Genomic DNA, 27397 nt, shown 5'->3' on the forward strand with positions numbered 1-27397 from the left:
CACACAATGCAGGTGATGATGGAAAGACAAAAAGGGATTTGACAAAAAACAAAACCCAGCATGTTGCATTGAAGTGAGAATAAGTGAATACAGACAATGGATGGATGGACTTGAATTCAAAGGAAGAGTAAGTGCTCTGAAAATGGGACAGCAAAATGAATTTGGACATTCTTGCAAAATACACAATATGGTCAAAAGTCCTTTAGTGTACTTTTGGTCTGGGGCTGTTTGTCGTAACTTGGATATACTATAGCGTACAATGAAATTCAATATAATGCACATGTATACTGGGGAAACAAAAACAACCTTTACACAAAACGCATGGCCCAACCCAGAAGTTCCAACACTTTGGGTCAAGACTCAGCAGGTTACTTACATCTGAAGGATAAGGGATAAGGGACACTCTTTTGAGAACCACCTGGTACACATTTTAGACAAAGAGGACAGATAGTTTGAAAGAGGTGTCAAGGAAGCCAGTTACACCCGGACAGAGAAAACGTGGAGGAACAGTGGAGGAGGTCTGCGACACCACTTCTCCCCCATTTACCATGCTGTCCTTTCATATCTTCCAAGGAAACCAAACAAACGCTCACATTTGGCATCATGTGAGAATGCCAACAATGGTCACTCAGACTTGGCCATGAGTGTCTCCAAGGACCACAACAGTTATCTTTAAAACAGCCGGGAGTACTAAAGTACGAAGTATCGATCATCTTGACAACAACCCCACACAGGTTAAACAGCTGGGTTTCCCTACCGTTCAGTCAAAACCAAAGAAGTCTCTCAGATGAGAGACAAAACGTCTTCGAGAACCGTAAACCAAGTCCCGTTGCCCTTGATTTGAACCTTCCTTAGAAAACTATGACCTGGATGATTAAGAACCATCACAGACAATTATATTCTAGATGTTCTTCCAACTTTGTGGCAACAGTTTGTTTAAGGCCATTTCCTGTTTCAACTTAACAATGCCTCCATTTACAGGTTTATAAAGAAATGGCAATGCAAGACTAGGTTGCAACATACTTCTGTAATGTAGGTGATGCTGGAAGCTTTGTGTCTGAATGAGTACTTCAGGGTGCAAAACAAGACAGCCTGCAATTGATCAATGATGGTCAAAATTCAGGTGTCAAAAGCACTGCACAGGTTTACCTCGCCTTGGGGAGCAAATCTATTGATTCCCTTTAAATGGATTGATTTCAGTCAGAAATGTTGCTGTTATAAATGCTGGTGTGACTGAGCCCTCAAGTATAGAATCAGATAGAGAGATTACTTCAAACGCTCAGCATGTCTCTATCTGAGCCACTCGCAGTTTTTCGACACCAGAAACTCCCCCTGGTTAGAAGAGACAGAATAATAAAGAATGATGGTAAAGGGAGAGAGCGATAAGACTGACACATTTTGAGAAAAATACAATAAATCCTGGATTTGCTACTTTTCCCTGGTCTGAAAAAAATCATATTTATGTGGATAGTGAAAAAAATGCAGCATTAGCTGAAAAATAAATCAACTGCTGTCACACGTTAAAGGTGCTGTAGGTAGGATTGCGAAGATCCAGGACTTAGCCAAAAAATTTGAACATCAACAACTTCTCAGTCCCTCCCCCCTTTCTGCTAAAGCCCAAAACGGTCTCCTAAGCCCCTCCCCCCACAAGGGAGAATGAATGTGTGTGCATGCGCAGTGATTGACACTCAGTTAGACACCCCCCCTGGCTCTGATTGGTGCATCTGAACAGGGAGCGGTGGATTTTTGCAAATCACACTACAGGCTGTATGTGGTGCCAGAGGAGCCGCATTTTATTTGTTTAAACTCTAATCTCTTGTTATGTACTTAATTTTGCAACAATGGTTATTACCAAAATAAAGCCTATGTTCATGTTTAAATAACAACCCGAGGAGGAGATCTTTTGCATCTAAATGCACTGAGAGACGAGCACAGGAATCAGGATAAGCTGACATTTAGCTTGCACTAGCCCCAGAAGACCCCAAACCAAACACTCAGTAGCATATGGAATTAAAAAAAAAGATTACATGCCAGTCGTCAGAGAGGATGAGAGCAGAGCAGCCTTGTCACGGAACACACAGATGTTCAAACCTGTAACCTTCAAAACCAACACACACACCTGTCCCAACGGCATGTGTGAGTTGCTCAATATAGACAAAATATCGAAAAAAAGAACTTTGACTTATGTAAGCTCCAATTTCAAACAATGACACATAAGGTGCTGACTTAAATGCAAATGACTCCTGCTTCCGTTTACAACCCGTCTAAGCTGTTCATGTCTATTTATCGCCATTGGGTATTTTCACCTTTGTCGATGTTTGTCTGCGTTTGCTTTGCAGACTTTTCCATTTCACATATTAGATAACTCATATATTTAAAGTGCATTTATCACACCGGAAAAGAAATAAAGATGTAAAAACACAGCTGATGTGCAGTGGAAGTGAAATCCCAGAGCTTTTATAGCTGATGCTATTCAGCTAATTTCAATCTAATACATGATCTTCTCTGTACTGTGAAGTGTGATTAAGTGTTTTAATTTGTTTTGGCTATGACTGTTATCTAACGTCCTATTTGCACGGGAGGAATAGTGAATAGTGAGTGAGTATTAAAGCTATAGTGCGTAGTTTCTGTCGCCCCCAATGAGGAATTCTAAGTAACGACAACAACACTGTCGGAGCATCCACATGACACAAGCTTTCGGTGATCGCGCACCACCCCCACCCCTCCTCCACGCAGTTGCTAGTAGCGTATTACCCTGTCAAATCAAGGAGGACACGGAGGATTAAAAAAAAAAACATGATGGACTCTTCAGAAGAGGTAATTATCTTGTAATCTTTATGTCCTCTTCCGTCTCCAAAGCTGAACGCTGCTGTTATCCTTTCTCAGCGGTTACGTAAAATGCATCACTTGAGCTTCTGCGAGCGAAAGTCGCCGGACCACACCATTTAGTAAGCATAGCCGTACCATAGACTGTTAATATTAATGGACAGAGCATGTGTGATGTCACCCATTGGTTTGTGGAGATCTGCTATGAGTCGTCGAGTTTGCACATCACATCATAGCCACACCCTAAAACAGCCCCTGCTTTATCGCCGATTTTAAAATCAACGAGACCATAATTCAAAAAATGAACATAATTCTGTATTGCAGAAGACTTAAAACTAGCGATTGAGACCATAAACTCATTATGACACTTTTTACTGAGGTAATAAATCAAGTGAGAAATGGGTCACTTTCTCATAGATTTCTACAGAAACCGACCTCCTTTTGCAACCGCACGTGTCGCCCCCTGCTGGAATTCAGATAGAATGCAGGTTTAAGGCACTTCCGCATTTGCAGCAATTTGTCAAAGTCAGTGCACTGAAAGTACGCGGATGACCCTCTAAAAACGGTCAAAAAGTTCAGTGTGGAACGACACTACGCGCACTAAACAGGCGCCATCTTGACTACAAAGCGGAAAGGGGAGGGACCAGGGACGTCGACCAGCAGCTGATTGGATGAACGCGTCACGCGGTCTGGCTTCTCCCAGATTTCACAACCGAGCATAATGGCGGCTCGTTCAGAATACGATCTCATATTTTACGAAGATAGTTCACCGAATCTCACTGAAAAAAAACACTGAATCTGTCTGTTTTTTTAATCGACAAAGGTCAGTTTAAAAGATTTTCGTCAGATTTTGAGAGGCGGCGACCCGACCCGACCACTCGTCATTTCCGGTAAGTGTTTTAACGTAAGTGTTCCTTTTGGGACAATACTAACCATCGAAAGTGGGCACTATGGCAGTAAGTGGTCAGTGCACATTAGCATGAGACACAGCACACCATTTGAGGAAGGATTCTGAATTAATTTTTAGTGTGTGCACTTAGGCAGCGCTCTGCTTTGCTAAATCAGGAAGTGAGAAATTGTAAAGCACTGCTGATTTCAGCGATTTTCATTATCAACTGTGAATGAGTTTGATGAAACTCGGAGGACACAGCGACACAGACAGCAGATAATTAAGAGGGAGGCGTTTAGTGGCTAATTACACAGCAACCAGAGCAGCAGAGCTGCAGGCCTCTCCACTGAAAACACACCGCTGTTTCTACCTGCTGATTACTGAGGAAACCTGCCACACATACAGGTTATAACGGACGTGCATGTTGGTGTTACGACACCTTATTTAACCATTACATTAAGAAAGAAAGAACAAATACAGCAAAATATAAGAAAGGAATAATTAAAGGTGCACTATACAATCCTGCATGACATTACTTCTGTTGACGTTCCAAGTAAATTCAAAACAAAACAGAGCAAGCTCGCCCCTCCCCCCATGTTTCCGTAACTGTCATGACCCCGACCATCTTGTCGGTGATTGGCTGGAGAGTGTTTGTTGTATTTTGGTGCCTATCCTGTGCCCCTAGTGTTTGTTTGACGTTTACGACCCCTGTGATCAAGGAGAGATGCCTACGATTTGAGACAAAAATGGAAGCCATGCAACCAAACCAAACCATGCAGGAACGCATAGTGCACCTTTAAAGATCCCCTATTATGCTTTATTGGATTTCCCCCGTCTTTTAGTGTGTTATATAGCTTGTGGTGCATGTAGTCAATGTATTAAGTACACAGACAGCACTTTTTCTCAACTGCCTGAAACGCCTCGCCCACATTACTGTTTGAAATTCCTCAATTAGTGATGTCACTAATTGAGAATGTCAGCCCAGTTTTTCATCTGTGCTGCCCATAGGTGCTGCCTGAGCAAGCACAGCCCATTGGCTTGTTTGTATTTGGTTGACCAATCACATCAGAGTGGGCCAGCTGACCAATCAGAGCAGACTTTTTCAAGGCTTTTCAGGGGCTTTTTTAAGAGCTCAGAAAGAGTGTTTCAGGCAGACGAGCTGCAGCAATGGGCAGTATGAGAAACATAAAATGTTTTTTTCTGAACATCAAAGCATGTAAACCTATTATAGTAGACCCTAGGTGTACAAATATGATGCTGAAAAGGCGTATAATAGGGGCTATTTAATTAAGATGAAAATATAATAAGGGATGCGAGACGAAGTAAGAAAGAAGGGAATGAAATTAAGACTGAAGGAGAGAGAAGAAAATGATGGAAGGAGACTAGAACGGCCTGGAGAGAAGGACGCTCTCAGTTGGTCTTTTTGTGGCATATTTGTTCCTGAGAGCAGCTGAAGCTCAAACAACTGAAAGAACAAAGTCTGCTCAAACGGCCTCCATGCTCCCTCAGGTCACATGCTCAGTGTAAATGTCAAGCTCTTCCTCCCAGCCTCTTCTTGCTGCGTCTCCTCTACACCTCCTCAACATTTTCTACATACTCACGAAAAGACAGCCGGGAGCGATTTTTCTAACATACATCAATATGCATGATCCTGGTGATTTCTTCCTATTTTATGATGTCGATGTGGGGGGACTGGTATGTGATTGGTGTTATGAATTAACTTTTATCTATCTATCTATGGATGGCAATGCCGGGCTGTCACTCCATCCACCACTTTGATTCAGACTGAAATATCTCGAAAAATATTGGATGGATTGCCATTACATTTTGTACAGACATGCATGTTCCCCAGAAGATTAATACTAACTAGAGAATGAGAACGAGTGAATGCTGTATTTTGAAAGGCTGACGCCACACTGCATTGAATGTGTAAGAAGAAGGTGAAGTACTGAGAATAGTTGAAAAAGTGGGAATGGGTTTAATTAGTATGAATGTCATTGAATAGTTGAATAATACCGATAATGTTTGAACAGTTAAGTTTAGCCACCAAAAGGTGACCGTGAAACAGCAAGGTGACAGTTATGTTTAGGCACCAAAACAAAAAGTTAAGATCCGTAAAAAGGTTTGTAGTTTGGGTTAAAACCTTTTTTAAGTAGTACTTTGTACTACTTAAGTAGTAGTACAAAGTACTTCCCGCACAGGAACATCTGTTTCCTGTGTGAAAGCCTATGTATGTCAACGTCTACCGGTTGGATTGGCACAAAGTCCTATAATGAGGTTCACATTTGGGGGTTTTGGGTGAAATGTCTTGAAAACTATTGGGTGGATTGCCTTGACATTTGGTACACACATTCATGTGCTCCTCAGGGTGAACTGCAATAATTTTGTTGATCGCCTGATGTTTCACCTAGCAGTCAGGTCAAACGTTTCTTCAGTACTTTGGTTTATGACTAAATACCTGCAAACCTAGTGACATTCCAAACAGCCTCAGCTGTACTTTGTGTTGAGTGCTAGTTAGCAAATAAAACACTGTAAACTAAGACGGTGAACATGGTACACATTATAACCTGCTTAACATTAGCCCGTTAGCTTTGTCATTGTGCACATGTTATAAGGCTGGTTTCCAATTGAAGATGCATTTTGGTTGCTTAGTAACTATCATCGTCTCTGTCAGAGAAACGTCACTAGCGGTCACGAGTAACAAGTGTGGGCATCACCGATGGGCCGAAGGCAAAGCCAGAGTCGGTAACGTAGTCTACTACAATAAATACGGCGTGGATGGACTCTGTTCTGAATCAGAAGTCAAGTGCTGGGTGCTCAGCCACGTAGTATGGCCGGTGGCTGTCTATGTGTTCATATAATTTATACATCCTCAATCTGACTGGAATCATTGCACACATCCTCTCCACCAGCAGTAAAATTGCCCGGAAGAAGTTCATGGAGCAACTGGCAGAGGAGCTAAGAGTGAAGTGAAAAAAGGGCAGCGGCGCACGGTCCGAGCAGCGCTGCGCACCACAGCAGACGCCAAAACAAAGGCAGTGCCAGGTTAGGTTATAAATGTTCAAATAAGATACTTTTAATTGTTATTTGGCTGTAATGAGTTAAGTTGAATGAATTTCCATAACATATTTTTCGGGAAATGAATGTATGAAATAATTACGGTTTACTATGCCATGATATAAATTATTGAAACGGCCTTTACTACTCAAATGTATAATTAAACTCGTTAAATGTACATTTTGGTGTTATTTTTCTAAAGATATATTAACACAATACATGCATTAATATCCCAATTGGGTATTTATCATGAGAGATTCTAGAGTTTGGAATCTGGAAACAGCAATTCTAGTAGTTATTGAATTCCAGCACTTCTAGTGTTAATGTACATTTGCTATCTCATCCTTCTCTTGGTTGTTTTGAAAGTAAACAGCGTGAAACAAACTGTAAAAGCTGAAAACAAGTTTATTGTCTGTTTCATTTAATACTATTTGCTGGTTTGTCTGGGTTGTGAATCAGTAGGCCATGATGGTGTATCTCACCTGCACCACTTTCCCCTGTGGGCTTTCAGAGAAGACCAGGACCTGGTTGTAGAGAGGATCCAGAGACTTCCTCACTGACTTGGTCTTCTTCTTGGCCACACAGATCCCGTTCTCCAGGAGGTAAACTTTGATGTAGGCCGCTGGAACGACAGCAGACAGAAAAGTCAAACGTGAACTCCTTCACACGTAACCTGTTCTGTTTCCAAATGTTTACTACGTGTTTAAAGGGGTGATAGAATGCAAAACCAATTTTACCTTGTCATAGTTGAATAACGACACAAATCTCACAATTTGAAACTGCCTCTGAAAATGGGCAAATCTCAACGAAGCTAATAGTTGACGTCAACTTGGTGGCTCCCCCTTATTTGGGTCTAGTCTTTATCTTTGTCACGCCCAAACATTTACATAGGCTACACCACTGATCTGAGATCAGGTAGTCTTCTGAATAGGTCGCGCAGATCTCAGAAATTGTATACATTGTTCATCTGCCATTTTATCACTAAAAAAACATTCCGTCACGGCCGGCAGCCCGCGGTGCTCCATACCCAAAGTGTTAGCTTTGTAAGACCTTAGGGTAGCTGTGATATACATGCTGTGACAAAATTCAAACTGTAATATACAATAGTTATGCCGGCAGCTGGTCACGGTGTCTTTGTCCTGGGTATGGAGCCCAGCAGGCTGCCACTTTCTCGTCAGACTGTGTGGAGCTCCTGAAGTCCGACACGTCTTACCAAATTAGCCATCCATATTTGAGCTTTATATAGTTGATTTCTCGCATAAAAAAGTCTCAGAAGTGAATTTAATAACGAAATAGCAGACAAACAATGTATAACGTTGCAGTGTCTGAAATATGAGACCTGCTGTCTCGTCTCTAATGTATGTGTATGTGGTTCGCTCAACCAATCAGCGCGCAGCTCATCTAAATATTCATGAGCATACCATATTTGGAAGAAAAGCTCTTGTTCCAAATAGAGCCATATTCACATTAGCCCGCCATAGAATAGCACATGGGCCATTTTCAGCCCAACCAATGTTACATAACCTATTAGGAGACCTTACGGAACAGTGTGAAATACTCTATATAATCATTCTATCACCCCTTTAAAACTGCGCCCCATACATTAAATAGAGTGGTGACATGATTAAACTGCCACTGTGCGTCAGTAAATAGAACGTTCGTATGTGTCGTTTTGGGAGTTTTTGGAAATCAACCTATAAAGATGTTTAGGTTGTGAGGATGTTGGCAGTAAACTGCTTGCAGATTAGCTCGCTAGTGTTAGCACTAGCTCATCAACCCCATCGTTCCCTAGAGTTTCCCTCTATTCATTCAAAAAAAGATAATTTGAAACCAATAGTTTCTCTGGTTTTCTGTGTGCAAAAAAGGACTCAATCAATAAAGTCCTCAAGAAAACATCAGAATAAATAAAAAAAATAACACTTTATACAAACACATGCAAACGATTGTTGTCATCACCAGAGTCTGCGCCATGGAGACAGCACAGCCCTCTCTACAGAAACAATTTTTATTTTTTTTTTCCAGCATTTTCATACTACAGTTCTGCACCACACGTGAAACAGCTTTAAAGAAGAAATGCAGCATACTTATACATATGTACTTGTAGGTAGGGCTGGGCGATATGGAGAAAATCAGATATCCCGATATTATTGACCAAATACCTCAAAGTCGATATTGCGGACATATTGTAGGGTCGCAATTGGTGCTTTCATATTTTCACAATTAGATTTTAGATAAACAATCTTCCATTATTTAAATAGAATGACTATGTGGTTAAAGATAAATAATAGAGCAGCTAGAACAGGCTGGTAAGTTCAGAAAATGACATCACGTTACTGTAATGCAGCCTAAAAAACAGGAAAAGACAACTCTTACCATATAACGATATTACGATATCCAAAATCTAAGACGATATCTTGTCTCATATCACGATATAGTGTATAATTGTATGCCCTGGAGTGACACTTTGTTGCCAGGTGACAAAAGCCAAAATGATATAATAGATTAAACTTCTGATTTTTACTGACCTGCACAGACGCACGCACGCACGCACACACACACACACACACACACACACACACACACACACACACACACACACACACACACACACCAAAGCCTTTGTATGTTACATTATATGACAAGATTAAAGATCAGACCCTGGCACACTGAAATATGGAGCAAGGTTTACCTTGGTCTTTATACTATTTTTAAATTTCCTTCCACCTCTGTATCTTTCTGTTTTCACTACCATGTTTTTCTTCCATTCACACTAAATTGCTCTCCACTCGTTTCTCTCTGCTCCGACTCTTGTTTGTGCTATGCTCTGTTTATTGTCCTCTTCTCTTTTATCCGTGTCTCTCTCACAGTTTTTCCCACATATGTCTTTTGTAATTCCTTATTTGCAGATGCCGTTTTCTCTTATCTTTCTTATGCAATTAGGATTAATGGCTGGTTTAATATTATGCAACCACAGAGGGGAGCTAGAATCAGAGTTAATAGTTTGTTGTTACGCAATCCAACATGCTGCAAAATGAAAAAATAAAAGAACAGCTAGTCCTGTTTCTATTTCCTATAACAGGCACATATCATTATTTTGTTTTTGTTTTGATTTATTAATATATTCATATTTTTTATTTTATTTTGTACTTTTCTATCTGTACTCATTTCTGTCTTGTGCTGCTGCAACGCCTGCATTTCCAATTAGGGGATCAATAAAGGATTATCCTATCCTAACACAGTAAAAAAAAAAGATAAAGGTTAACTGATCTGATTAATCATAGCTGATTGTTCGCTTCAGGGATTTAGTGCTCGGGTGATTTATTGTTTTGCAGCCAACTTATTAACAGCTCTTCAAGTACATTTAGATTTTGTATATATTTCAGGTGCAATGATGTATGAAGCTGAAAACCCTTGGAGCGTGCTGTTGTTTTTAAGTGCAGAAAAAGAGTCACTGAATCACTATGGCACCCGTAGTCTCGCATTGCCAGACCTTCCTCCACAGCGCTGCAAAGGAGGGTCTGGCTAGTCCACACAGCTTTCTGGGATGGGAAAAAAGCATGCTCTGGTTTATTGGCATTTCTTTAAACCAATCACAATCGTCATGGGCGACGCTAAGCGCCAGACGCCTCGGGAAGGAACTTGTTTTGGTGGAACATGTGTATGCTCAAAGGTTGTTTTAGTCGTGCAACAGAAAACTCTGATTGGACAGATAGTCTAGCTAGCTGTCTGGATTTACCCTGCAGAGATCTGATATCCACCGGAGTTTAGAATTCCAACACAAAGAAAGCAGAAGGTAACGGACATCTGGCTGAAAAGAGTGAAATCCGGCGGAATTTCCGGCGGCAACGGGGCAATCCCGGAAGTGGAACGTCGTGGACTACTAGACTATACAACATGGTCTCACGGCAGTTTGTGTAATTGTCACGTTATTTTTAATCTATTGATTCATGTACAACAACACGTTTATCGCGTTTTTTTCGTGGTGGCCAGCATGAAATGGGAACCATCTATTCAGAGGTTGGGTTTCGGAAAAAAACTACGGGGAAAGGACACCTCACACGCCGGGAGACGGCCGCGGGGGACGCGCGACAATAACGGGACGGTTGTGATTAGGAAAACAACGTCCTATATTGTTTGACCCATCCACCACCCGACTAACCTCCCTACACGGATTTTCGGCTTTTCATACTACTCCCTACCGTATTTGTGCTGTGATCACGAAATATGCTTCCCATTGAAATACATTACTTTACATTTTCGTGCTGGCCACCATGAAAAAAACAAGAAAAACGTCCCCGTGAACACGAATCAATAGATTAAATAACGTGACCATTTCACGAACTGCCGTGAGACTGGGTTGAACTATAGCACCTGTGACGGGCCTTTTGAGGGCTTCAAACCTAAAGAGGGGTTTACATTCTACTTCTATTACAAACACATGATAGGTTTTTAAGGCGCATTTAGCCAGTATCAATATAACATCAATGCCAATAACATCTTTAATTTAAATGTCAAGATTATAAATAATAATAATAAATGAATACATACAATTACAGGATTTTAGTATTGAGTAAAGTCATATTCCTGGCATTGTGTGGACGGTTTTGAAGCAGCATTTAGGGAAAAAAGGGACATTTATACCGAAAAATAGAGAAATCATATTTTAACACTAAATATGCCCTCTGGAGTCGTCTTATAAAAAAGCAAACCTTACATTAATAATCGTTGTTTCTCACCAAACACATTGTGTTTATCCTTGAGGTCTAACAAACGTGTTGAATGCATTTCATAAAACATATCAGAGTGGATTTTTCTAGTTTGAAAGCTGCTTTTCCTGCTAGCAGTATCCTTCCCCCCTGCCTTTGATGGTGTATTGCTGTGTTTCTTGGCGCACCTGTCAATCAGTGGAATTAATAACGTGAAATAATAACACGTTACCCACATGCATGTGCACATATGCGAGTGATTTCACAGCATGCAAGTTTCTCCTTGTCTATGAGCTGCTAATGGTCTCTAACACACCAGGGTTCCGTTAAAAGAATATAGAAAATGTGAAAACAAATGTACAGACTTTGGATTTATATTAACCCCTTGAACTCTGCGATAGAAATGGTCCGCCAGTGCCTACATTGGTATTTCTGCTTATATTATTGTGATGTCATTTCTTGAAGTATTATCAAACGCTTCACATCCCTAAAATCAGTACAACCTATGAGCTAAAAGGTTATGTAAGTCAATAAACCATAACAATTAATAACATACTGAAATTGTGTCATAAATTTGAAAAAATTCAAAAATTGGACTATTTGACTAAATAAACACACAAAACATATGTTCTGAAAGATTTTAAAATGTAGGAACATGAACAAAATATGTGAACTATGAACAGTTTTTTTAGTTTTTGAGATATGCTCATTTTTAATGAGCAAAGTGTAAAGGCGTTTTGATGGTGTTACCTGCAATATAAATTGGAACGTGGTTTTGCACCGGACGTCGCGTAACATGATGACGTCGTCACAAGCGTACAATGCGATCCCGCGAAAGACAGAAGCCTTGGCTTTCTGCTGCAAAAAGAATGAATGCTCTAGCTGTTATGGTTTTTATTTTAGATCGATTTAAACAGGATCACGTTAACGACGACACCCACACAGCATCACCGTCTGCCCTCGGACGAAGCTGCGGGGAGCGCGTTGACTCGAGACAGAGGTCTCCGGTCGGGCAGTGGTCCAGACTAGGTGGGCCATGAAAGGCGGCGTCCTCAGCCCCCAGCCATCCCATATCCGTCTTTGCGAGAGGGTTAAAAAGGTGCACAGGAAACAAAAACCTTGATAAAATGATATACGACACTGCCAAATCAAACACATGTCGATTTGCACAGGACTAATATTATCACAAGACCTCGGTGTTCGGCGAAATATGGTAGGTCATTTCAGACATGGTTGATTTTCACAAGATTAAGACCTCCGTCATTATTACAAATGACTAGAGGTCACCAGGTAATACTAATCCCGTGCGAATAGGGCTTAAGTTAAACATTTCTCGCTTGCACTGGGGATATTTGTGGATTCATGACCTCATTGTTTCTAAAGTTCTGTGAACAATGTGACACAGAATATTCTGTCTGTGCTGATCTGTTTTCAATCTGATGGCATTATAGCTGGCGAACCATTTCTTGATAGAGCATTTGTTAAAACACACTCAGAAAGACTACCTTTTTTTTTTTTTTACCGTACAGATACTACAGAGCAGCATTCAAAGTCACAGCAACATGCTGCGTGTTTCACTACAGCATTAGCAGAGGCAAATGTAGATCTTACTTATTTAGCGGATCATCTCCCTCTGCTGTGTGTGTTAACTCCCTGAACACAGAAAACACCATTTCCTCTCTTTCACTCATGCATCTTTCATATCGTCAAGTACCACAACTGTTTTTGGAGGCTATATCCCACTAGATTCAACATGTCCGCTGCAGGCTGTTCTGTTTGTGTGTAGCTGATGCTATTTGCTGTCTTGTGGTGCATTCATGTTGTGTGGGAACCTCGATGTTCTAAGACAGGGGTCTTCAACATTTTTTAAACTAAGGACCCCTTAACTGAAAGAGAGACTGAGCAGGGACCCCCTACTACATACAGTATATTGTATACAATTAAGTTGCATGTTAAATTGGGCCGACAACAACGTTTAGGGCAGCCTAAAGCCTTTATACATAGCTTTTTTGTGCATAGAATACTAAGCTATTAAAAGGTTTTAATATTAAACATACATGTGGCACACATCTGTGGATGGCTAGTGACTACCTTACCTATAGGTCAGTAAGCAGTGGGGCTACATATTTGCTGATAATATGTTGGATTCCTATTAAGACCTTTTAAGTTTTGAAAAAAACTTTCAAAAATTAACAATAATTTGGAGGCCCCTCTGCATTGGTTCTCTGAGGCCCAGACCCCCTGTTGAAGATCCCTTTTCTAAGACATGACAGTCGTTTGATGAACAGGAGCCTTTTTTAATGTGACAGCCTTTTTGTTTCTTATTATTAAAACAGTTATATTGTGTGTGTATATATATATATATATATATATATATATATATATATATATATATATATATATATGTATACTTGTGCTATTGTTTCTTTTACAGTTACTGTTTATTTCCTTTAAATGTGTTTATTTTTATGTATGCACCTTCCACCAAGGCAAATTCCTCTTAAAGCTATGGTGCGTAGCTTCTGTGTCGCCCCCGTGAGGAATTCTAAGTAATGACAACAATTCTGTCGGCGCGTCCACATGACACAAACCTTTCTGTGATCGCGCACTGCCCCCACCCCTCCCACACGCAGTTGCCAAGGAGGACACGGAGGATTAAAAATGATGGACTCTTCAGAAGAGGTACTTATCTTCACTTGAGTTTCTGTGCACGAAAGTTGCCGGACTACACCAATCTTCTGAACATAGCCATGCTGAGAAATACAGACGGAGTTGTGTCGAGCTGATAGTCTCAAGGCCGTTTTATAGTTTCCGTAGCCGACCTGTCGAGGGCCAGTGTGACGTCATGGGAGCGCCGTAACTGTTTATACTCCCGCGTGGTGGTCGCGACACTAGTTGCAGTCTTCTCTTGAACAGAGGTGGCGCTAATGAGGAAAGGCTACTGACTTTGCTATTTCTACGGACTAGAAGAAGAAGAATGCTTCGATTTGATTCAATGACCTACTTTATCGGATCAAGCTTTTCATTCGCCATAATAGAACTCATATTAACCCAGTAAGTTTACAAGAGAGACTTGCTACGTCATTTTGACGTCACATTGGCGCGCGCCAGCTCGGCTACGGCGACTGTAAAACGGCCTTTAATTAGCTTTGTATGAACTCATTTGGCAATGGCTTGAATATAACGGACGTTCATAAAAAAAGTTACGCATTAAAGCTTTAAGTGTTACTTACTTGGCAATAAATCCTTTTCTGATTCTGATTCTGATCCTGATTCTGATTCGGAAAGATTCAAATTTTATGTTTTGACTCTGAACATGTGATGTTTCTGAGGAAAAGTGACATCCTGTAGAAAACACAGCTTTGATTCTTTTGATCGAGCACTCAACAGACAAGAGTGGTACCTGGAGGTCCTTTTGAACCTGGTTTCATAGTGAGTCCTCTGGCCTGGACTACCTCCACCTCCAGACCCCCGTTCCTCTCCATCAGACCGATCTCTACGTCACCTGGATGGGAGAAAAACACAGGTGTACTTCAGCATTGAGGATGGAGGAGGTCAACGTGTGCATTGTTCAATCAAGTTCTTCAAAATTCTATCTTTTACATGATTACGTTTCATGAGGTGTCAGGAAAGTTTGCAACAAGTAACATCATGTGAAAAAAGTTACATTTATAAAGAGTGCACATGTCTGTCTTAATGTAAATAAATTGTTTCAAGGATTTTGAAGGAGCAACGGAGATTGAAGCTCCATCTTTAGGTGTTCTGAATAGAGATGGCCCGATACAATTTTTTGCTACCCAGATACTGATTCTGATACTTCAGTATCGGCCCATACCGAGTACTGATCTGATACCAATGAGTCCTACATTTTATTATGTTTTAACAGCTGTATACTACTATCCCTCTATGGATGTGATATGATTTCTATCTTTGTTGTACGGCCTGGCTCAGGTTAAACCTTTTGTGAAACATGAAAAAACACCATAGAACTTTCTTTTATTATCCACTTTGACAGTCAGTCATACCAGAAAAAGAACATAAATAAACTACTTTAGAGTAGATTTTCTTCTGGGCTAAATGTGGAATCGGATCGGTGCATAAACTAAGGCTTTACGATACCGATACAAGCATTTTAGGCAGTATCGGATGCTTTTCCGATACTGGTTATCGGTATCGGGACATCTCTAGTTCTGAACCAAACACTTTACCATGCCTACAGTATAATGAGTGACAATATCTGGACTCATCAATGCATTAAACACAAGTGAAGTGATGCAAATTGTTTTATAACAGACTGTAGGGACTTTTTCTTGAGATGGACAGGAAAAGGGCAAATGCGATAACTGCTGACGAGACAAGTCATAGATGTCAGAGTATTGTCTAGAGAGCACAGAGCTTAGTTTTTTTTTCCAACTGAAGATCATTGTCTATGTATTTGGTTGCTCAATAAATGTAATGTAAAACAGACTTCTTAGTCAGCATTTCTCTACAACTGATAATTGCACGGATACTAGTCTGGCTCAACGGATGCACATTTCTGGGATAAAGCCGGTCAACAATCGGGGATTAGCCCCGCCCAGGATGGATGTGATTGGTTTAAAGAAATACAAATAAAGCAGATCCCGGAATAGATAGGTGGTGCAGCCATACCAGGGCTGGCCCTGACAAATTTGGTGCCCTAGGCAAGATTTTAGCTGGTGCCCCTTTGCATCACAGCCAATTCCACCACCAATCATTGCGTTCATACACTCACAAAGAAACTGCATAGCTTCATGTCTTTCAAGACGTTTTTATTTTAGAAACATACACTCTTGACGTAGGTCCAGAGAGACCGAAACATTGGTAATATCAATAAATTGTGGTGCTGAACAAGAGCGGTGTGTGGTATCTTGTTTTCTCAAGACATTTTTTGGAAAAATTTAAGAAAAAAAACCACACAAAAACAGTATTAAAGAAACAATGCTGCGTCTCCGGGCAATTCAGAAAATAGGGCCTAATAAAGGCTATGTAGTTATGTTGTGGTGTGGGCTTTTAGATGCCTGTGACGCCTCTATGGATGGATGGATGGCGCCTTTAGCACCCGCCTATACAGCCTATGCTACAGGCCGGCCCTGAGACAGACCACACTCCAGCCCTGACGCAGTGCTGTGGAGATCTGGCAATGCGAGACTATACGGAAAAAGAAACATCATGTGAGTCTTGGGTCTCTGAACTTCAGCCTCCTCAAGCTACATATGACAGTAGGAGTTTATCATTGAATCCATTTAGCTTTTTAGCATCTTTTAGCTCATTGTTTTTTGTTTTATTTCATCTTCAACACGTGTACACAGTCTAGGGCTGCACAATATGAGGAATATATGCAATATGCGATACCGTTGTTGAATATCGCGATAAATAAACAGATATTAAAGTGTACTCAGTTCTTCATTTCTGTTGCTTTCAATATTCACAAATTGCTTGCTGCATTTAAAACAAATGAAAGGAAAGCATTTCCAACAGTATTTTATTTTTGCACAAATTGAACATTGAATTGATCATAAAAAAGCACCACTGAGAAGAAAATGAATTTAAATAGCAGTTTTCTACTGATATTTTCTTTCAACTAACACAAAAAAATCTCTGAGTGCCTTTCGCAATATGTTGTAACCTTTCGCGATGTGTTTATTGCGACAGCTGATATCGCGATGACGGCAAAAAAAACAAACATATATTGTGCAGCCCTAGTTCACTCTCAGCGCTCTCATCAACCTCATTTCTAACCCCAACAGATGGCAGCTATGATAAACTCACTGTTCCGGCTTTAAACGGCACCAAACGACAAAGACCAGGTAAAGAAAGTGGAAATTCTAACTTCCCACTTACTGGAAGTCACACTGGATGACAATTTTCAGCTAAATATCCCCAAATGAGAAATGCATTCCTTTGAAAGTGACAGAACGCAGATGACGGCCAAGTTATTCCGGGTTCTCTGACATTATATAATGTTGGACTGGACTGCAGGTTTGGAGTGGAGTTGGTCCAGTCAGTGTCACTGTTGGCGGGCCAAGGACACTGTCTGGCTGCCAGCGAGGAAACTGACCCACTTACAGTAGATCACTGCTGTGGAGGACAGGCTGCATACAATATATAGCCAGTATATACGGCTTGGATGTGAATACGTGCAAAGGGACGATGAGGAAAAACTCTGCAGTAGGACACTTTTTTTTTGCCAATGTGAGATGATTTTAGCAATCATTTGGTGCAGTTTTATGATGAAATACGCTGCTTTTTTCTTTTCAATTTTCAAACCCATCTTTTATGTCTAGAGTTTCAGAGGCTTTTCACAAAATAAAGGTGATAGTTATGCCCCTAGAATCTTAATCATTTTCCATCACAACTTGATATAAGAAAGTAAAGATTTTTTAGTCTTGCATCTTCATTACCATGGATGAACTGCTGAGAGGCTAGGGGGAAAAGCTTTGAAAAATGGTTATGGCAAAAATACGACCTCTCTTACCCATGGATGTTGTCGCCAATGTTTGTCGCCCAACAAACTGAGCGGGTCCCATCCCATCCAGGAAGTCGCTGAACTGTGCATCCGATGCCAGACACATGCCACTGTAGTTCAGGCTGCAGAGAGAGGGAAAGGGTGAAAGAGGCAGACAAAGAGACAGATGGTTAAACATGACCAGGCAGTTCTCATTGTACTTTAATTAGGTAGAGAAAGTGAGTCAGAGACTGGAAGATGATGACAGAATGCAAGAGAGGAGAAACAGAGCAAAGGGACAAAAACGGCCTGGAGGAATAAGGAGATGGGAGAAGGGAAAAACAGGAAGTGATCAGCCCTTTTTCAACTTATGCCGACCCTATACCAAAAAAACTTTTTCAAGCAATTTCCAATATCAGAATGAAATCATGAGAGTCTTGCTAGAGTTGGGTCGCGCTCCCGTCGTCAGACTTTAGACTTTTCAAAGTCTTTTCAGAGTCTTCCAGTGTATTGGTAGGCATTAAACTCCCAACTCTCAAATTGGCTCCCTGAAATTAAACTCAGACTGTTGCTTTAATGGTGTGTCCTTATTGTGTGTGTATGCAAAGAAATCAGCTTAGAGTGCTTTTGTGGCAAAGTGCCAGGTATACTACAACTGTGTGTGTGTGTGTGTGTGTGTGTGTGTGTTCGATGCAAGGACAAATCCACCCTACATGTTCTGATGCTGATGTATATCATCTATCTGTGATGCTTTACTTATGTCTGAACCAGGATGTCAGCCCCCACTAATGGTAGATGAGTGTTAACACTCAGAGCATTAGTTTCTGTGAGCAGCTTTCTGCCTATAGGTCCTGCAGCCATGGTCCACCCACACAGGTGTGGCCAATTACTTTGGAGCAGTAAACCTCCTTTCAGGGTGTGTGACTGGGATTGATTGATTGACACCTCCCTTACTCTGCTGGTAGTTTCATTGGACTGGTTACGGTAGGACCAAGGCAAATACTTTCCATAGCTCTGCCCATCTTTAACCTGAGCAGAAGTCAGCCGGAATAACTGAAACACTTGTGTAGCTATGCAGGGCCTGTCAGTAAAAAATAACAATACTGTAATGTGAAATTCCTCCATGCTTAATGTAATGTCTGCATAGGAAATTTTACTTCTGTGAAAGCATACACGTATTAGTTTTTAAAGGAAACATACAGTATATTAACAATGTTGTCAAACTACTATTAGAAGTATTTTAATATTTTGCGTAGTATGCAAACTCCGTGTCATATTGGAGACACGTAAAAGGTAGACTAAAAGGTGCTATGGGTATGATACTGCACCGCTAACACCCTGGACATGCTGAAGTTAAAATTATTGTCTTATCGACATACTGTAACATAATTTCTTTTATATATATATTAATGTGTGAAATACATTATCTGAAAAGGAAGAAGAAACAATGAAGTTCATTTTTGACAACTTGGACATTGAAAACTAGTCTTTCCTCACTTAGAAAACATCTCAAGTAAGGAAAGTATTTCAAAACCACTTACAAGATGGCAAGCTGTGGCTTACTTACACAAACTCACAATCAGTTCGCTAGTTGGATTAACGTCAATTTCTACTGTTGATATAACTAATTAAAATTAAAATGATGCATGCTTTCTTACGAAGCCATCATTAATGCTATGAGTCACACCTGTGCTTTAAATGTCTGCAGTGAAAGAAGTGTATTTGTAAACCATCTTGATGGAGTCAAAAATTGAGGAAGCTATGGCCACACCATTTCAAATAACCCTGTGTAACCAGTGTTGCTAACTTGTCAACTTTCTCGCTAGATTTAGCAACGTTTTAGACCATCTTAGCGACTTTATTGCTAAAAAGCCACTAGGACAATTATGCGACTTCAAACCATCAGAGGAAAAGCAAGATATATTATATTAGAATTAATTTCCATGCATGCTAATGCATGTAATCACAGTCCAGGGCTTCTCTTCTAACAGCACGGGGTCTTGCTCCTTCTCCCCTTTGGCCGTGAGCAACAGGCAGTTAGCTGACACAATCACTAAGCATTAAGCAAATGATACGTGATGATGGCACCAATGTGGAAATGAGTGTATGACATTGTCTGGAATCTTTAGCAACTTTTAGAGCTAGTACTACCTACTTTCATTGGAAAAGAGTTGGCAACACTTTGACGACCATGGACGGTACAAAAAGATGGACAATGCGTCTCCACATCCTCCCAATGTACAAAGTGAAGCCAAAATATCCTGGATACGGGTGCCGCCATCTTGTAATTTTGGAGCCAGAGTCTGCACAGTATATATAGTGATCAGGCGGTGGAACCCCCATATCGAAGTCCTGCCCATACACCTGCCGACCAATCGCGAATCAATCACAGCTGTCAATCATGACATTTCACCTGGTTTTTATTGCAATAAATAACTAATAAAAATCAAACTTATCAGAAAAATTAACACTTGAACATAGATCAGTGTGATAAGTACTACCTTAAAAGACAGAAACCATCTTTGGGAAAAAATTATTTGACGTGTTTGATTTTTTGGTTTGGTCCATGTCCCATCTGCTAACATTGAACAGTCTATGCATTAACCCCTGGTGACAACACACCATTTTTTTATGACTATAGCTAATGGCTGCTGGATTTGCTGAGGTGTAAGAGCCGCTACAGTATACCCTTGAAAGAGAGGGAGCGGGAACAGGTGGAAGTCACTGCCACATAAAAGAAGCTACAGCAGAAGCTGCTACTGAAGTTGTTACCAACTCTGTCCACCATTGCAAATTGCAAGTTTTGAATTTTGTCTGCACCTTCTGTGTCTAAAAATGAACGGCTAACATGCGGGTCATGGAAGTGGGCTGGACGACTGCAACGAAGATAGGAAACAGATTAATGTGGAGTTGGACCGGACGTTTCCTTTACAAATCTTACAACCAATGCCAATACATTATGTTCAAGTTTGGCCCACAGCCCTGAAGTCCACAAGGCTAATCAACTGAAGTGTTCTCCATTGATTATCTGGTTGTTGTGACACAAAGGAGGCATGTTTGCAGTCAGTTGTGAGACAGGAGCCAATGGTACAAATACGTCTCTTGAAATGACTTTATCGCTAATTTAGCAATCCAGCTAGCTTGGTGGAATGTCGTGAAAACAGCACTAGTTTGTTTGCGGCTAGCTATAGTTTCCCAGCTACAAAGCTAACCAAAAGCCCCGCAAGTTACTATATCACTAGTCTATATCCACGACATTCCAATTCCGGGATTGCTCCGTTGCCGCCGGAAATCCTGCCGGATGTCCCTCTTTTTGGGCGTGTCCGTTACCTTCCTCTTTCTTTGTGTTGGCATTTTAAACTCTGGTGGATTTATGAGGACTATGGTTAACTGCTTCTCAGATCTCTGCAGGGTAAATCCACACAGCTAGCTAGACTATCTGTCCAATCAGAGTTTTCTGTTGCACGACTAATACAACTTTGAACGTACACATGTTCCACAAAAACAAGTTCCTTCCTGAGGTTATTTTGCAGAGGCACCGGGCTCCGTCTGGCGCTTAGCACCGCCCAAGACGATTGTGATTGGTTTAAAGAAATGCCAATAAAGCAGAGCACGTTGTACATGAAGGTCTGGCAATGCGAGACTACTATATCACCAAATCCAGGAAGACCTAATTTGTACCACTTTTTGGGACTTAGATAGTCACATCCATGCCAAGGTCCAACACCCTGGACCAGGACTATTGAAACCGCATAACTTTAGTATGTTTATTATTTATTATGGCAGCTCTCTTCTTCTTTCCTCCCTTTTCTTCCTCTTCATCTCTTTAACCTTCATCTCCACCCCCCTTGTCTCTTCTTTCATATTTAATTCTTTCTTCAATCTTTATTCATCCCTGCTCTGATGAGACTACTTTAGCTGCACATTTAAGGAAACAGGTGTATTATTTTTTAGGACTGCGACCTAAATTACCCAACAGCGTTGTCATCACTGTTAAAGAATGAAAAAAAAAGTACTAAAATATTTACTAGATTGTTCCAACAACGTCACACAAAGGCACACAGGCTCACATTTAATATTAACTTCACACTGAGTAGCCAAACACAGCTGTCCTTACAAAATAATTTACAGGGCAGTCTCTCTCCACTATGATCAACACACAAAATCACTTAGCCTAGATTAGTCATTTATGCAGACGTTAGCAAACATTAAATTATTGCAGGTCAATTTTTAAAATGTAGTATTCATTTATTCAATTTCAATTCAATTCAATTCAATTTTATTTATAGTATCAAATCATAACAAGAGTTATCTCGAGACACTTTACAGATAGAGTAGGTCTAGACCACACTCTATAAAGCCCCAACAATTCCAATAGTTCCCCCAAGAGCAAGCATTAGCAGTGGCTATTGCGACAGTGGCGAGGAAAAACTCCCTTTTAGGAAGAAACCTCGGGAGACCCAGACTCTTGGTGGGCGGTGTCTGACGGTTGGGGTTATGACGGTACAGGATGTAGCGTGGCACAGCAGAGCATGGGTGGACGCGGTGGACGCAGCAGGACGTAGCCGGGCATTGCAGGGAATCGCAGAGCGTAGCAGGGTGTAGCAGGTCCATAGCCACAGCTGCACCCAAGACCCAGGTCTTGGTGTTGCCCTAATCCGAGGCGATGTTCTAGGCGAAGAAGAAACATAAGGACTCCGGGGAGTAAACTCCCCAGAGCTAGGTGAGTAACAAGCACTTCTGAGACAGGATGTGCATAAAAGGAAACAAAAGAAAAGAGCGTGTCGTAAGAAGGAACTTCCTCGGCAGTCTAGAATTATAACAGCATAACTAGGAGAGGCACTATATTATTGATTATACGATAGGTAAATCTGATGACTGTAAAGAGAAGCAGAGAAAAGCAGGGGTGCTGTGTCTGCAGCTATACACCCTGCCCCGCCGGTCTAGGCGTTCACTGCAACTCCTCACTCCCTAACTATAAGCTTTATCAAAGAGGAGAGTTTTCAGTTTAGTCTTAAATGTAGCGACGGTGTCTGCCCCCCGAACCCAGATTGGGAGCTGGTTCCACAGGAGAGGAGCCTGATAGCTGAAGGCTCTGCCTCCCATTCTACTTTTAGAGACTCTAGGAACCACAAGTAACTCTGCATTCTGGGAGCGTAGTGCTCTAGTGGGACAATAAGGTACTAAGAGGTCCTCAAGATATGAAGGAGCTTGACCATTTAGAGCTTTATAGGTCAGAAGAAGGATTTTAAATTCAATCCTGGATTTTACAGGAAGCCAATGGAGAGAAGCTAATACAGGAGAAATATGATCTCTTTTCTTAGTTCTTGTGAGAACACGCGCTGCAGCATTCTGGATCAGCTGGAGAGTCCTAAGGGACTTATTTGAGCATCCTGATAATAAGGAATTACAGTAGTCCAGCCTGGAAGTAACGAATGCATGGACTAGTTTTTCTGCATCGTTTTGAGATAGGATGTTCCTAATTTTAGCAATGTTACGAAGGTGAAAAAAGGCTGTTCTAGAGGTTTGTTTTAGATGGCCGTTAAAGGATAGATCCTGATCAAAAATAACTCCTAGATTTCTGACAGTAGTACTGGAGGCCAGGACAATGCCATCCAGAGTAATTATATCTTCGGCTAATGAGGTTCGTAGGTGTTTCGGGCCCAGCACAATAACTTCGGTTTTGTTTGAGTTTAACATCAGGAAATTGTAGGCCATCCATGATTTTATATCTTTAATGCAAGCTTGAAGTTTAGCTAGCTGGCTGGTTTTGTCTGGCTTGATTGACAGATATAATTGGGTGTCATCCGCATAACAGTGAAAGTTAATTGAGTGTTTCCTAATAATATTGCCTAGAGGAAGCATATTCATATTCATAAGGAGAATAGAATTGGTCCAAGCACTGAGCCTTGAGGAACGCCATGGTTAATTTTAGCGTAATTGGAGGGTTTATTGTTAACATTAACAAATTGCGATCGATCAGAGAAGTAGGACTTAAACCAGTTTAGTGCGATTCCTTTAATGCCAATTAAATGTTCCAGTCTCTGTAAGAGGATGGTATGGTCAATAGTATCGAATGCAGCACTAAGATCTAATAAGACAAGTACGGAGACAAGTCCTTTGTCTGATGCAGTTAGAAGGTCGTTAGTAATTTTCACCAGTGCCGTCTCTGTGCTATGATGCTTTCTAAATCCTGACTGAAAGTCCTCAAATAAGCTATTGCTATGTAGAAAATCACATAACTGATTAGCGACTACTTTCTCAAGGATCTTGGAGAGAAAGGGAAGATTAGATATAGGTCTATAGTTGGCTAAGACCTCAGGATCGATGGTGGTTTTTTTTCAGTAGAGGTTTTATCACAGCTACTTTAAATGACTGCGGTACATAACCTGTCAATAAAGACATATTTATCATATCTAGCAATGAAGTGTTAACCACGGGTAACGCTTCTTTAAGTAGCCTCGTAGGGATGGGGTCCAAGAGACAGGTAGATGGCTTTGCTGAAGAGACCTTTAGCATTAATTGTTGAGGGTTTATAGGATAAAAGCAATCTAAGTATATGTCAGGTCTAGTCGTTCTTTCTAGCAGTCTGTCAGTTAAAGGTGACCCATTAGAGGTTGGGGGCAAGAGGTGATGAATAGTATCTCTAATTGTTATAATTTTATCATTAAAGAAACTCATGAAGTCATCACTACTCAGAGCTATAGGAATAGATGGCTCAATAGAGCTGTGGCTATCTGTCAGCCTGGCTACAGTGCTGAAAAGAAACCTTGGGTTGTTCTTATTTTCTTCTATTAGTGATGAATAGTAGTCTGATCTGGCCTTTCTTAGGGTCTTCCTATAGGTTTTCAGACTGTCTTGCCAGTCTAAACGAGATTCTTCCAGTTTGGTGGAACGCCATTTACTTTCAAGTTTGCGCGAGATTTGCTTTAATTTACGAATTTGGGAGTTATACCAAGGTGCTAGTTTCCTTTGCTTCATCGTCTTCTTTTTAAGGGGAGCAACAGAGTCTAAAGTAGTCCGTAGGCAGGCCGTAGCACCATCTACGAAATTATCAATTTGAGAGGGACTAAAGTTTACATAAAGATCCTCTGTTATATTACGGCACGGTAATGAGTTTAGTGCTGTTGGAATATCTTCCTTGAATTTAGCTATAGCACTGTCAGATAGGCTTCTAGCGTAGAAGCTTTTATCTAATTTCGTATAATCGGGTAGTAAGAATTCGAAAGTTATTAAGAAGTGGTCTGATAATAAAGGATTTTGCGGGAATACTATTACGTCTTCAATTTTGATGTCATATGCCAGCACAAGGTCAAGGGTGTGGTTAAAACAGTGCGTGGCCTCGTGCACACTCTGACTGAAACCATTTGAATCTAGTAGTGAGTTGAAAGCAGTACTAAGGCTATTGCTGTCAACGTCCACATGGATATTAAAATCACCTACAATAAGTACTTTGTCTGATTTTAGGACTACACATGACAAAAACTCTGAGAATTCCGATAAAAATTCAGAATATGGACCTGGTGCTCGGTAGACAACAACAAATATAATAGGCTGTACTGTTTTCCATGTTGGATGCTGAAGATTAAGAACGAGATTTTCAAAAGAGTTATAATTTAGTTTAGGTTTAGGATTAATTAACAGGTTTGAGTCAAATATGGCTGCAACTCCCCCTCCTCGGCCTGAGCCTCTAGAAATTTGAGTATTAATATGAGTGGGAGGAGTGGCTTCCTTTAGACTGACATACTCTTCATGGCCCAGCCATGTTTCAGTTAGACAGAATAGATCAATTTGATTATCGGATATCAATTCGTTTACTAGTATTGCTTTAGAAGACAGAGATCTGATATTTAGTAGACCGCATCTAATTTTCCTATCCTGTTCTATCATTGCAGTGGTAGTTGTAATTCCAATTAGGTTGTTAAGTATTGCCCCTCTTTTGGTTACCTGTGATTTAACTGATCTGAGTCGAGTTACAGACACTGTCTCGTTTTTTGGGGCAGGTTGTGGCTGACGTGAACTGGATGCTAAATTGACTATGTTTGCAGTCAACTTCTTATTACTTAGGGGATTCAACACTTTGTATGGTCTATTGTTGATTATAACTGAAATAGTACTAGTATTACATGTTACCCTGCAGAAAACATTTTCAGATTCATTCACTTGTAAAGTGCCATTAGGATCAATACCTGGGGGGCATGAATCTGTGATATTTTCAACAGAATGTCAATACTTAACTTTCAGTGTGGTCGTTATGTTGTCAGATAGCAGCCTGGCTCCATGTCGGTTTGGGTGGAGACCATCATGTTTCAGCAGGCTGGGCCTCTCCCAGAACAAGTTGAAGTTGTCGACATAGGGAATGCCCAGGGAAGCGCAGTTATGCAGATTTATTTGTTTGTGCTATTGTGTGTTCTTATGTCCATGTGTGTTTATGACTATTTACATAATTAAATGTTTGCGTGGTCCAGGTTTCCACTCCTGTGCATGTGTGCTCCTAATGCTTGTACATGGAATTAATAAATCAACATATTAGCGTGGCGACCCTCTCCTCCATGTCTGCCATTTGTTGCTGGCTGCTTTTCTTGCAGGTACTCCAGGTGGGTCATCAGTAGAGTGGCAGCTCCTGGGTTCATCAGTAACACTGGCAACTCCTGGGCTCTGTGAACTTTGGTGTGCTCTCTCCTTTCTGACACATCATCATGGCTTTTGGTTGTTGTTCTGGTTTTGTTGCTGCACGGTACAACACTGCACATGCAGTCTTCCACTCATGTAACGACTGACACTACTGAACTTACTGATCACACATCACACTGTTAGTTTAAGTTTTCTCTTATAAATCATTTGTAAATTGGCTTTGTTGTGTGCATCTTCCTTTTCTGTCGTGGCCGTGTGGCCCAGTTTGTGACAATTAGATGTTAGAGAAATAATGAGATAAAATCCTCTGTGTGTGTGTATGTGTGTGTGTGTGTGTGTGTGTGTGTGTGTGTGCGTGTGTGCGTAGTGCTGACATGTAATGAGTCAAGCAACATTAGCCGAGTGGGTATTACTGGGTGATAAAAATCCTGAGCTTTAGATTATAATATTGATGTGTGTGAGAGGCACATCTGGGGATTACGCAGCAGTTTCGCAGAAATGTGATGCTCAATGTAAACCGCGGCTGCAGACAGATGACACACTGGAATTATTTTAAATATTCAAGGTCCTATATCATTCAGCATTTATGATTATTTCCTGACAGTTCATCATCATTTATGTTTTGTAAATGAAAATGAAGTCAAAGCCTGGTTTGAATGCGTTAAGAGTGAATGAAGGTGAGGAATTATTGATTCATTCAGGTGGTCCACGAACTGGACCAATGAAAAATCAAATTTAGACTTTGTGTGGGTTGTTATAGTAAGCATCCAAAGCAAGAAAAGCTAAAGTCTATATTATATTATTTTTCTTTATTATAGG

General features: G+C 40.7%; 1 protein-coding gene across 1 annotated transcript in view; it reads right to left on the reverse strand.

Moving 5' to 3' along the window:
- Nucleotides 1-27397, reverse strand: part of rims4 (regulating synaptic membrane exocytosis 4) — a 69024-nt gene that overhangs the window by 3215 nt on the left and 38412 nt on the right. Inside the window, exons 3-5 of the mRNA XM_031296751.2 lie at nt 17975-18087; nt 14882-14983; nt 7255-7394 (exon numbers count right to left, since the gene is read on the reverse strand). Of these exons, the coding sequence (XP_031152611.1) occupies nt 7255-7394; nt 14882-14983; nt 17975-18087 (355 nt within the window). The remainder of the gene's footprint in view (nt 1-7254; nt 7395-14881; nt 14984-17974; nt 18088-27397) is intronic.

The sequence above is a fragment of the Sander lucioperca genome, chromosome 16 (genome assembly GCF_008315115.2).
Source record: "Sander lucioperca isolate FBNREF2018 chromosome 16, SLUC_FBN_1.2, whole genome shotgun sequence".
Lineage (NCBI taxonomy): Eukaryota > Metazoa > Chordata > Actinopteri > Perciformes > Percidae > Sander > Sander lucioperca.